General features: G+C 40.5%; 1 protein-coding gene across 3 annotated transcripts in view; it reads left to right on the plus strand.

Moving 5' to 3' along the window:
* Positions 1-12,629, plus strand: part of LOC140476882 (intermembrane lipid transfer protein VPS13B-like) — a 957,534-nt gene extending 944,905 nt beyond the window's left edge. For all 3 annotated transcript variants that reach the window (XM_072569770.1, XM_072569768.1, XM_072569769.1), the window contains exons 58-62: positions 382-552; positions 4,598-4,768; positions 6,356-6,458; positions 6,648-6,897; positions 12,012-12,629. In XM_072569770.1, coding sequence (XP_072425871.1) covers positions 382-552; positions 4,598-4,768; positions 6,356-6,458; positions 6,648-6,897; positions 12,012-12,260 — 944 coding nt within the window. In that variant the 3' untranslated portion in view covers positions 12,261-12,629. The remainder of the gene's footprint in view (positions 1-381; positions 553-4,597; positions 4,769-6,355; positions 6,459-6,647; positions 6,898-12,011) is intronic.
* The last annotated feature ends 797 nt before the right edge of the window (positions 12,630-13,426 follow it).

A 13,426-nucleotide genomic window follows, 5' to 3' on the forward strand; every position in this document is an offset into this window, starting at 1 on the left:
TAGTCGATGTAAGATGGATCAAGATCATATTCTTGATTCACTGTGTAAGTAAGTTTTCAAAGAAAATTTGTATTTCTGTCAGATTTTTTTTCTCAACCTCTGGATGTCCCAAAGCGTTTTAAAGTCAATAATATGCTGTTGAAGTGGAGGCCCTGTTCACCTATAGAAAGCAAAGCAGCAATTTGCACAGAGCACACTATCACCGTGATGTTCAGATCATTCACTTTTATGATGTTCATTGCAGAATGAATATTGACCAGACACAGGTGATAACTCACCTGCTTTTGTTCAAAATTGTATGATGGCACTTCTTATGTTCTAACTACATACTTAAAAAAAACACCTCCATGCTGAGTCACTGTTACCTGCATTTCTGTTCAGGTACCCTGACATCAATCACTAATCTGGCTACGAGTTTAGCTCGGAACATGGATCGACTCTCTCTGGATGAAGAGCACTATAATCGACAAGAGGAATGGCGAAGGCAACTTCCAGACAACCTGGGGGAAGGTCTACGCCAGGGATTGTCCCGGCTGGGACTCAGTCTGCTGGGTATGGCAATATTAACCAGTTTGATCATAAATCTAAAATTTAAAGGTAAACCTCGAGCCCATCACAGTAAATTCTGGAGCTAGGGCTCCATACCATATGTGTGCACCATTTTTGAATCTGTACAATATTAGAGGGCTAATAACCCCATCACTGAAGACCATGCATTATAAAACAGACTGTGTTTCACTGATGGCTCTTTAATGTATGTTCCGTTATTGATGACTGTAAATGTGTCTACGATGTGTCGACCATTTATGTTGAAGCACTTCAGCTATGTTTACACAGTTTTAAGTTTTGTGTAAACCTTGTAGAAAATCAGTTCATAATGAAGGATACCAGACCCCAGCCTACCCTGAAATGATTCTGCTTGCTTCAGGGGAATGAATCAATTAATCTCAATAAGATATTACAGTCCTATTCTCTTGATTTAGCTACAAAGTAGATTTACATGATTGTGGTGTGCAGCAAGGTGTGGCATGTGTTGTGCCTACAGGATAGTTTATCTGGAGAAAGCATTGATGTTGTTCATTTTTATTAGAAAAGTCTTCTGCATCAAAATCTATTTTGCAAAAAGTCTTCTTCAACCACAATTAACATTTGATTTTTGTTTTGTTTTACTTTGGGGTGGGGGGGGGGGGGTGATCAGCAAGGGGCAGACAATTTTACATGAAGCTCTCTCAATCCTTTGCCATTGTTTATTTGAATTCTTCCTGTGGTAAGTTTTTCCCATCCTCATTAGTTTGGTAAAATATAAAGCTGATTTCCTCTGTGTTCTTCAGACATGGTTATTACAGAGAGAGAATGGTATTGTACTAATTTATTTTGATAATGGGCAGTTCAGGCAGTCAAAGAAACTCACTATGATATTTAGGCTGTCTAGACTAGGAGGTATTAAAAAATGAGACATTAAAGTATCCTGAATTCTTGAATGGACTGGTATGTGCTGGGATGCATATGAGAATGTGGACTGCAAAGTTATGCATCTGAGCACTATGTACATCAAATAAGATTCTATGGAAATAGGAAACCTGACCTTGAATAAAAGTGTTCCTTGTGAATAAATAGGATAGGATTGAATAATAAGTTATAATAAAAAGCACCATAGTTTGTTCGCATCAATTTTATAATAACACAATGTGAGTATGGAATAAAATTGAATTACCTTCTCGAACACAGCAAACATTAGAAAGGTAAACACAGGAGCATTCAGCCCCTCCTGTCTGTGCCAACTGGGAAAGTGCTGACCAGCCTAATCCTTCTGGTCAGTTCTTGGTTTGTAGCCCTGTAAGTTACAACACTTCAAGAGCACGTTCTAAAATTGTATTTATAAGTTGCCATAAAGTTTGCAGCTTTTGTTGCCATTTCAGGCAGTGTACCCTCAACATATGTCCATGCTTGGAGTGAAAAAAAACTTCTCAACTCACTTCCACCTCTACTTGCAGTGACTTTAAATCTGTACCTCCTACTCACCCCTCTACTGTTGGAAATGTCGAGTCCTCCCATAATTTTATACACCTTAACTAGATCTTCCCTCAGCTGCTTCTCTTGCATGGAAACAACTCCAGTCTGTTTAGTCTTTCCTCATGGTTAAAATTCTTCTGTCATGGAAATGGCCCGGCAAATCTCCAGACCATCTGTAGTCCAATTACATATTTTCTGTAAAATGATCATTGAGTTAGCTCTAGCTATAGTGTAACCAATGTCTTATATAGTTTTAGCATATCATACCTATTATTCTGTACTTTGACTAAGAAAGGAAAGTATGGGAATGTCTTTCTAACTACCTGTGCTGCGATCTGAAAAGTTCTGTGGATGTGCCTTCCGAGGTCTCCTTGTTTCCCAGTATTCTAGTATTTATTCTTCCTTGCCCTCCACAAATGTGTTACCTCACACTTGTCCAGATTGTACTTCATTTGCCACTTTTCTACCCATCTGATCGTTCCAGTAATTGCTTCCTGCAGCAAGCAGCTATCCCACTCACTGTCAACCATATAACTGAGCTCCATATTACTGAGCTCCACAACCAACCATTCAAACACTTGAGTCTAAATCATTAATATGTGACATATCCAGCAAGGGACAGAGTGCTGAACCCTATAGAACCCCACTGATAAACACTCATCGACTATTACCATTCACTTCCTGCTGCTGAGCTAATTTTGAATCCAGCTGTCTTCTGTTGACATGGGATTAAATTACAAGCCTTGGTCTATTGCTCTGGGTACTGTCTTTATATTTATTGCAGATTTTTCAATATACGATCTCCAGTGACGATATGTGTAGGCAGCCAAAGCTATCTTTAGATGTAATAGAATAGAATGCCAGAGAGAGGCAATAATTATGGATGGCATGGTGGCTCAGTGGTGGGCAGAACACTGGCTCAGTGGTTACCACTGCTGTCTCACAGCATCAGGCACCGGGTTCAATTCCAGCCTCAGGCAACTGGCTGTGTGGAGTTTGTATGTTCTCCCCACGTGTGCTTGGGTATCCGCTGGGTGCTCCAGTTTCCTCCCACAGTCCAAAGATGTGCAAGTTAAGTGGATTGGCCATGCTAAATTACCAATAGTGTCCAGGGATGTGTAGGCTAGGTGCATTAGCCATGGAAAATGCAGGGTTACAGGGATAGGATTAGTGGGATGGGTCTGGGTAGGATGCACTTTAGGGGGTTCACTGTGGAATCACTGGGCTGAATGGCCTTTTTCCACACTGTAGGGATTCTGTAGATTTCTATGGATTCTAATTAGGCCAGCGTGTGTTGTTGTAAGCTTGTTATTTTATGGGAGTAATTTTAACAACCTGCGCAATGGGACACTCCTAGCACTTTGAATAGCCACTCGATTTATCTCCTCCTGACTGATTCATTACCCAATTTGCGCAGTGAATTAGTGAAAAGTGAAATGGCATCATAATAGAACAGGGTTCAGTTAAAATTACTGCCAGGCATTCATTCAACCCTTTGGGTTGATTGAATACTTGTGTGGATAATAGTTATGTAACAAGTATGTAGTATTACAACTTGGGAAGGAGACAACTGGAATTATATGAAGATACAGAGGTTTTACCACATTACAAGCTAAAGAACTGTAACGAGTGAATTAATCTGCAATTTTCCATTGTAAATGTGGACATAAGAATTTATAGTAATGGAGAAAAGTGAACACACATCAACAAATTTTAATATAAAAATCATTAGTAGAAGAAGCTATTTTTTAAAGTGGGGAAGGTTATGGAGAAATGTGATAGAAGTGTGCAGATTCTTCTTAATCAGGTAACTATGGAGAGGCTATATACACTGAACAGAGTGTCAGTAACCAGAGGACACAGTTTAGAGCAAGAGGGGAGGTCAGAATTTTGAAGCAGCAACCTGTTGTGATCTGGAATGTGCCATCTGAAAAGGTGCTGGAAGTGGTTATTATGGTAATTTTTCCAAAGGGCATTGAATAAATACTTTTAAAGGTGGAAACTATGTAGCACACAAGGGAAAGAGAGGGGCCACAGGGACTGATGGAATAACACAGCTACCTGGGCCTCCTTTTGTACTGTATGAATCTACAATTCTGTATGAATTTCCCAGGTTTCAGAAAATCCATTACATGCCCTCTGTGTGAGGAAGAGGTTAAGTAATTGGGTGGGGAGCAATATTATAAACGGATGCCTGTTGCAAATTGTGGAAACCGATTCAAGGGTAACTTGCAAGATGTAAGTGGATTTGCATTTAAAACTAACATTTTGCAGGACTATGGTGCAAGTCTAAGGGATTGGGATTGATTGATCTTTCGAAGGGATAGCACAGGTCCAGTGGGCCCAATGACCTCTTTCTCTGCTGTATAATTCCATGAAGCTATTCGGCCCTGCCAAATGTCTTCTCTGTGATGATAAAAAGCAGAATTTGTAGTCAAGTATCGATATTTCTGGCTCAAAGAATCTACCTCTCACAACCAAAGGAATAATATCAAAGATGGTGGCAGACAGAGGCTTCCAAGATATTTTGTTTTGAGCAGAATAAAGATTTTGACACTGTATCAATTCTGTCTGATATTCCCAGGTGCCATTGCTGGTATCGTGGATCAACCGATGCAGAATTTCCAGAAGACGGTAGAGGTTTCAGCTGGACGCAAAGCCAAAGATGTAATTTCTGGTGTGGGCAAAGGCATTGTGGGAGTTTTTACCAAGCCAATTGGAGGGGCAGCTGAGCTGGTTTCGCAAACTGGTTATGGCAAGTATAACACGTCTGAACAGATGATTCCATGCTTTATCAAACGTTTTCACGAACATGACACTCTGTTAGCAACAACAAAGCATCAGAAGCAAAAGAACAGAAGTAGGTTCAAGCCATTTGGCCCTTCTAGTCTGCTCCGCCATTTAACAAGATCATGGCTGATCATCTGTTGAGTTCCACCTTGCTGAATTCTCCAATATTCCTTACAATTTCTACATTCAGTAATTTGCCTTAACATAACCAACAGCTGCTTCACAGGAGGAGAATTCTGCCGAACCATTCCACTCTTGAGTGAAGAAATTTCTCAATTTTAAGTCTTAAATAACCGGCTGCTTAGTCTGGGATTGTGACACAATTTTGTAGATTCCCACCTAGAGAACCATTTTCTCAGCTACTACCCTCTGAAACCTCTTTAGAATTTTACATGTTTCAATGTGATCACCTCTCATTCTTCTGAACTCCAGGGAATTAAGGCCAACTCAGTCTCTCCTCATAAGACAATCCCCTATTGGAACGAGTCCAGTGAAGCATTGTTGGTGTCCTTGTAATGCAAATAATGTCCTTCCTCAGGTAAAGTAACAAAGGTGCTAGCAGTACTCCAGTACTCAGCAGTACCCTTTATAATTGTCATGAGACTTCTTTACTGTTGTATGCTAATCCCTCTATAAGAAGTCACTGTCTAATCTTAACACTATTCCACATTTCCAGATGTGAGCTTGTGCTGTCTTCATATCGTTACCTCAATAGGGCACGCTAAGTAATGGCTAAGTCCAGATATCACTGGCACAGGAAATGCAATAAGTAAGGGTCTACAGGATGATAAAAGTATTGCTGTGTACTATTTAAACATCAGCAAATGAAAAGATGGTTCAGTCTTTCACTGGCTTCCTCTCCTGGGATGTGGTCCCTTAGTATAGCACTGGAACGGCAGTCCTGATATTTTGTCTCAAACCTTGGAGTGGAACTCAAACCCTCAACTTTCTGGCTCCAGAGTTGAGCATTCTGAACACTCTGACATGTCTACTCACAGACTGATATAACCTAGAGCGCTGAGCCTTTCTGACGATGGAAGGAGAAAAGCCTCACTCTCTACATAAGACTCAGCCCCGACATGTGTTTTGAATACTAAACTTATGTTTTTTATTTAGTTTAATGGTGCAATTCTGTTGATTTAGCTTAAAGATTAGCTTGCAACTATAATAAGTAATGGATACATTTTATTTGGGAAGAGAGTTTGTTTCTCGTAACGATGCTGCTCCGAAACACTATCCAATGGAAATTATCATACTTGAGTGTTGAGCTAATATAGTTATTGTATATAGAGATTGTCCATTGTTTTTCCTCATTAGTTTCAAGCGGAATACTGGTTCTATTATTTAGACCGAACCAGAACTTTCCCTTCGTGTTTATGAGACTAACTTAAAATATCTTAATTTTCGTCACTGTTATATAGCTCTGCCTTTTACGTAATTGCAGTTAAAGAGATGAATATCCCTATCAATCTGTTCCAAACACATTACATCATTTCAGCACCGTGTAGCTGCTGGTTTAGTAGAAGTAAGAATCTTGTCTTTATTGTTCTAGGTATTTTACATGGTGCTGGACTTTCTCAACTTCCCAAGCAAAGGTTTCACCCCACTGAGCAACAGACTGACCAGGCCCCAAACAGCCACGTCAAATATGTCTGGTAAGAGTATTCTGGCAGTCAGTCACTTTTATGATGGCATTATTCATTACATTGCTCTGGCTTTGTATCAAACTAACAGGTCATTTATCTTGGAAAGGTTTGTTTCTAACATGAAATGTTTCAGTTCTGGAATTTTAAATAAAAAAAAGAGAAATTAATGGTATCTGTTCAACATTTTGCCTCCGACAGGAAAATGCTTCAGTCTTTGGGCAGGCCTGAAGTCTTTATGGCCTTGGATGTGGTTATCGTGAGCAACTCTGGCCAGGAGTATGAAGGTTGCTTGCTGCTCACTTCTGAGGTATTGTTTGTGGTCAGTGTCAGTGAAGACACACAGCAACAGGCATTCCCAGTCACTGAGATCGAGTGCAGACTGGATCCAAAGAAAGAGAACTTGCTGCAGGTTGTGCTCAAGCAACAGAGGGTATCATATGACGCAGAGGTAAGGCGCTAGTCTTTCTACAACTGAATTGGAACCGGTTGTAGGAAATGGATGCTTTTGAACCCTGTTAAACGCAGCCTATTTATCCTTCGAGAAACATTTCCCAACAGCCACAATTTTTAAATCATAAATCTCTATATTTCTACAGTTGGACATTCAGACAAGTCTTTCATTCATATTAACACAAGATATCCTGTTTGCTAAGAGCCATATCCCTGGTGTCAGCCAACACAAATTTTGAATAATGACCTTGTCTGTTCCACAAATTGAAGACAGTTCTCTACATTAACATTTTGTAAAATATAGTGTTTTGCACACATTTGCTCATACGACAATCCTTTCTCCACTGCTCAATCAGCTTAAAATAAAATTACAAACAGAGGACTGCCACATCAACCCATGAAGTGTAATTTTTAAATGTTTCTTTCCTACTTTATCTCTTGCTATTGGCTAACAAATTACTAACATTGAATTATAGGGGAAATTGTTGTAACAGTAAATTTAATCTCAAAACATACTAATGTGCTTTCAAGAATATAACAATCCGGCCCTTTATTAAATGTTAACAGTCAAACACTGACTCCTGAATCTTAAATTAGAGTCACTTTATAAAGCAGCTGACTAACAAATTCAAGTTCTGTATTTATTGAGTCCCATATTAAAATAAATTAAACTTATTTTCATTGATATATCTTGCCCATTATTATGCCATTCCCATTGTTTATAACTGCAAAAACTAATATTTAACAGTGCCTTTAACTTTGCCAGAAGTCCCAGGGTGCTTCAAGGAGCATTATAAAACAAAGTATGACACCAAGCAATGTCGGGCAATACTAAGAGAGATGACAAAAAAATTTTAAGAAATCTTTTAAAAGAACAAAGTGAGGTGAGGAGCTTGGGGTCCACTGAACTATTGCATTAATGTGGCGATATGGCCTTGCAGTATTATACCAAGACTATCAATCCAGAAACACAGCAAATGTTCTGGGGACCCATGTTCAAATCCCACAGATGGTGGAACTTGAATTCAATAAAAAAAAGTCTGAATTTAAGAATTACTGATGACCATGAAACCATTGCCGATTGTCGGGAAAACCCTTCTGATTTACTAATGTTCTTCAGGGAAAGAACTCTGCCATCTTCACTTGGCCTGGCCAACATGTGACTCCAAATGTGCTAGGCTCTCAACTGCCCTCTGAAATGGCCTAGCAAGCCACTCACTTGTATCAATCACGAGGAGGTCTCAACAAAGAAATGAAACCGGATAGACCACTGGCTTCAGTTTAGACACTGGAAAAGACAACTGCAGAAACAGCCCTGTTGACCCTGTGGAGTCCTCCTTATTAATATTTGGGAGCTAGTGCCAAAACTATGAGAGTTGTCTCACAGAATTATCAAGCCTGGCATAGTTAAACTAATGGAATCATACTTTACAGACAATGTTTCAAATACCACCATTACCATCCCTGGAAATGGACCCAGTAGAAGTGGTTACACAGCAGTATACAGTCAGGAGGGAGTCAGGGTAAGGAAACCTCCTGCTGATTGTCATGTATCACCCTCCTTTGCTGATGAACGGTACTCCTTCATGTTCAGCAACACCTGGAGGAAACACTGAGGGTGGAAAGGGCACAAAATGCACTATGAATGAGAGAACCTCAATGTCCAACCTCACGAGTGGCTCAGCAGCAGCACTACTGATTGAGCTGGTTGGGTCCGAAAGGACATTGCTGCTCGACTAGGTCTGCAATAGGTGTTGATGGAACCAACAAGAGGGAAAAACATACTTGAACTCATCCTTATCTATCTGTCAGCTACAGACGCATCTGTCCATGACAGTATCGGTAAGCGTGGCTACTGGACAGTTCTTGTGGAAGCAAAGTCCAGCCTTTACATTGAGAATACTTTCCGTCTTGTTGCGTGGCATTATTACCATGCTAAATGAGATGGATTTTAACAGATCAAACAACTCTATGGGCAGACATGAGATGCTGTGAGCCATCAACAGCAACAGAATTGTATTTCAGAACAATCTGGAACCTCATGGTCCAGCCCATTCCCCACTCAACCATGACTGTCAAGCCAGGGGGATTAACCCCCTTGTTCAGTGGAGAGTGCAGAAGGGCAGCACCAGGCATACCTGAAAATGAGGTGTCAATCTGGTGACGCTACCAAACAGGCATACTTGCATGCCAAACAGCATAAGCAGAAAGTGACAGACAAAGCTAAGTGATCCCATGACCAATGGATCATATCTAAGCTCTGCAGTCCTACCACATCCAGTCGTGAATGGTGGTAGACAATTAACCAATTCAGTGAAGGAGGAGGCACCACAAATATCCCCATCCTCAATAATGGAAGAGCCCAGCCCATCAGTGCAAAAGATAAGACTGAAGCATTTGCAGCATTCCTCAGCCAGAAGTATGAGTGGATCCATCTCAGGCTCCTCCAGTGGTCTTCAGCCAATTTATTTCATTCTACGTGATATCAAGAAATGGTTGGAGGTATTGGATACTGCATGTCTCTGAAACATTCCAGCAATAGTCCTGACAACTTGTATTCCAGAACTTTCTGCTCCCTTGGCCAAACTCTTCCAGTAGAGTTACACTACTGGCATCTACCTGACAAGGTGGAAAATCGCCCAGTATTGTCTTGTACACAAAAAAGCAGAATAAATCCATCATATCCAATTACTGCCCCATCTGTCTACCTTCAAACATCAGTAAAGTGTTGGAAGGTGTCATCAACAATGCTATCAAGCAGCACCTGCTCAGCAATAACCTGCTCAGTGATGCCCAGTTTGGATTCTGCTAAGGCCACTCTGCTCCAGACCTCATTACAGCCTTGGTTCAAACATGGACAAAAGAGCTGAATTCCAGAGGGGAGATGAGAGTGATAGTCCTCGACATCAAGACCGCATTTAACCGAGTGTGGCACCAAGGAGCCCGAGCAAAACTGGGATCAATGGGTATCAGCAGGCAAACTCTCCGGTAGTTGGACTCTTCCTAGACACATAGGAAGATGGTTGAGTGTGTTGGAGCCAGTCATCTCAGTTCCAGGACATCTGTGCCAGTGTTTGTTAGGGTAGCATCCAACCATTTTCAACTGCTTCATCAATGACCTTCCCTCCATCATAAAGTCAGAAGTGGGGATGTTTGTTGATGACCGCATAATGTTCAGCACCATTCACTACTCCTCAGGTACTGAAGCAGTCCATGTTCAAATACAACAAGATCTAAACAATATCCAGGCTTAGGCTGACAAGCGACAAGTAGCATTCATGGCACACAAATGTCAGGCAATAACCATTTCCATTAAGATGGAATCTAACCACTCCCCCTTGACATTCAATAATGATACCCATCATTGACTCCCCCACTATCAACATCCTTGGGGTTACCATTAGCTAGAAACTCAACTGGACTTGCCTCATAAACCCAGTGGCTACAAGAGCAGGTTAGAAGCTATGAATACTGCGACAAGTAACTTACCACCTGACTCTCCAAAGTCTGTACATCATCTACAAGGCACAAGTCAGCAGCGTGATACAATACTCCCCTCTTGCCTGGATAGGTGCAGCTCGAACAACACTCAAGAAACTCATGACTATGGAAAGCAATCGTCTTTGTTTACGTTCTTATGGGGGAAAATTAGACAAATAGATGGGCAGTGTATTTTCCATTTGTTAATTTCGATTTCTGCAACCCTCAGCTTTATTTCAGTTCAGTTAGGGACCAGGAACTTCTATAAAAGCAGATGAAATTTGAAATGCCCAGTAACTATTAAGAGAGTAAAGCCGCAAGATTCCATGGTTTTAACCAAAGAAAAGAAATTTTATTGAATAATCTAATATCCAGAATGAACATGAGGTTGACATGAATTAACATGAAAGATGTGGTTGAACATACCTCAAACTCTACATTAAATGACACATGCAGCCAAGACAGATTTTTATGAATTTGTTAGCTGCCCATCAATGTTCAATATAAACTCCGTGTCCCTCAATAAGAATTTCAGTTTCTCTCCTTCAAGGGTGGTATTAATTGCAACAGTCTACCACTGGCTGGGTGAAGACGTTTCATCTGAACCTCTCATTGGACTTAAATTGATACTTTATCCTTTTATGTCACCTTTTTAACTATACTGGAGTTAATCCTGGCTTAAATTGACAGGGGAAAATAGATTCAGTTCTCTGTTACAAACTGGTCAAAGGAAATGTAAACTGGGAGATGTATTGAACAGTGGCAGAATTGGTATTAGCCAAAGTCAAGAACAGCCTCATTATGTTTTGTGGTAAACAAGGGAAAATTGTTAAAATGGAGATTAGAATTATTTTTATAGGAACGCAAGACTGTTTTGGGGAAGTGAAAGGCAAAAAAGGCAGGATGCCTCCTTTTTATCAGCAACTCCACTTGTCCGCTAAGTTAGTTCTCTCAGGGCACTGATCCAGTTATATCTGAATCAGCCCAATCATTTCCCTCAACTTATAGATTACTTCACACCTGCAAGGAATATTCCCCATCATCTTCCTTCTTGGTCCTTATTTTCCAAGTTTTAACTTGTGAGAGAACCTTTCACTGGAGAGTTTCCTTAGCCTGGCTTTTGATTAATCCCCGTTCATGTTCATGACATCTTGTGACCCTGAAACCTGGGACCACACAGCAAGGCAAGTCCGAAGCTGAAGAGGCACCAGCTGAGCACCTTAGCTCACTGTATGTGAAACTGAGTCATGAATTCTGTGAAACCGGGGCTCAGGGAAGTCCAAGGGGAGTTGGAGCTCCAAGGTCCAGGAGCAGTTTTTAGCTCAGTAAAGCTGGCATGACATTGTTGAGCTAAATAACATGGATGCCTTGAAGGAAAATGTTTAATCAGAGAGAGATTAATAGTAGAGAATGCCAGTAGAAACAGACGGAATCATGTGGGAGGAATGCATGAACACGTGGAGGATATCCTTCACATGCTGTCCATCTGTACGCTCTGATTCCATATGTATAATTAAACAGTAGTTTCAGTAAACCTAAGGGGTAAGTCTAGGAGCTGGCATAGAAGGTATCCTGGCTTACCCATTGAATTGGTTGATCAATGTAGACACGGTTTCTTTCTGTCTTGTCTAGGGAGATGGCATCCGAGAGAGACTTTCTGAACAACAGTATGATCGACTGGTGGATTATGTTACAAAAACGTCACACTACATAGTTCCCAGCAGCGCAGCGATGCAACTGGCTTCCCAAATAGTTATTGCTGATCCTCCTGCCTCCAGAAGCAAGACTTACCAGTACCTGGTTGATAGCCACTATGGACGCGTGTTTGTCAGCAAGTTTTCTATGGTGAAAAACAAGGCACTGCGAAAGGGATTTCACTAGTCGGAAATGTGCAACTATAACAAGTATTTTTAGGGACGAAAATGCTGACTTTTTTCAACTAAACAACTTGTTAGTCAGCTCTTAAAGTGCAGCACAACCTTTTCATAAGAAATTTCAATGAAAACAAATGTAAACCTGGTCAGTTTGTTTACGTAATTTAGTTAATTTGCCTTTCTCTAAACTGACTGTATCAACTGTGTAAATACTATGTTGACTGAAAGGGATCTGGCCACTAATGCTTTGAGGCAACTTTGTTAAGTGCTGTCAATAATGAGATTTTGCTATTTGGTAATCCTTACTTCAACAAAAGATTTGTTAATATAAGTGAAAATATCAAAAGCAAATAAATTTTAAAGGAGAGAATTACAAGACGCCATTTTCTTTTGCAAAATAGTTTGACAGGTGAGCAGCTAAATATCAGAGGGGAATCTTCCTCGTTAATATGTTGGACAAGCAGTCAGATTCCTGCTTGTTTTAAATCAAACAAAATGGAGAGAGTGAGAACCTGGTGCACCTGATGGGTAAATCTGATACCAGACCAGTGTCAAAATCGTGATGAAGTGTTCCGGAATGTTGTCATGTACTCTCACCTACTCCCCCTGCTGGGCTCCCATCTTACAGGCTGCATAAGCGAAAGATCATCCAAATCTCTGCGATGCATCTTCTAACTTCCACCAAGGCTGGAGCTTTGCAATCATTGAGACTCCAAAGCATATTTAAAATCGCATCAGTAACCCAAAGTCACAACAAATCCTGTTTTTGTTGGTTTGGGTTGGGATTCTCAATTAACACAACTGGGACACCTGAATTCAACAGGGCCATTGCTGAGTTCAAAGGGATCCTATTTTTAATAGAGTAAGGGTCTTATTCCCACAGCATTTTTTTTAAGGGGTAGACACAAGTGCTCATAATTGGTGGTTCAGGCCTGTAGCACCGTCAAGTGATAATGTTATTTAAATGGCCAACTCTTTAAATTTTGGAATGTGTCTGAGAATTTAAAAAAAGAACTGTTTGAAGTTTCTATAAAATTTGTCGGCATTAACCTTAAAGGCTTTCATAACAACATGATAATTCTTTGACTTAAAGTACAATATAGAACATAGAACAATGCAGCACAGTAGAAGCCCTTCGGCCCTCAATATTGTGCCGGCCTTTTACCATGCTCA

The sequence above is a fragment of the Chiloscyllium punctatum genome, chromosome 5, assembly GCF_047496795.1.
Source record: "Chiloscyllium punctatum isolate Juve2018m chromosome 5, sChiPun1.3, whole genome shotgun sequence".
NCBI classification, from domain to species: domain Eukaryota; kingdom Metazoa; phylum Chordata; class Chondrichthyes; order Orectolobiformes; family Hemiscylliidae; genus Chiloscyllium; species Chiloscyllium punctatum.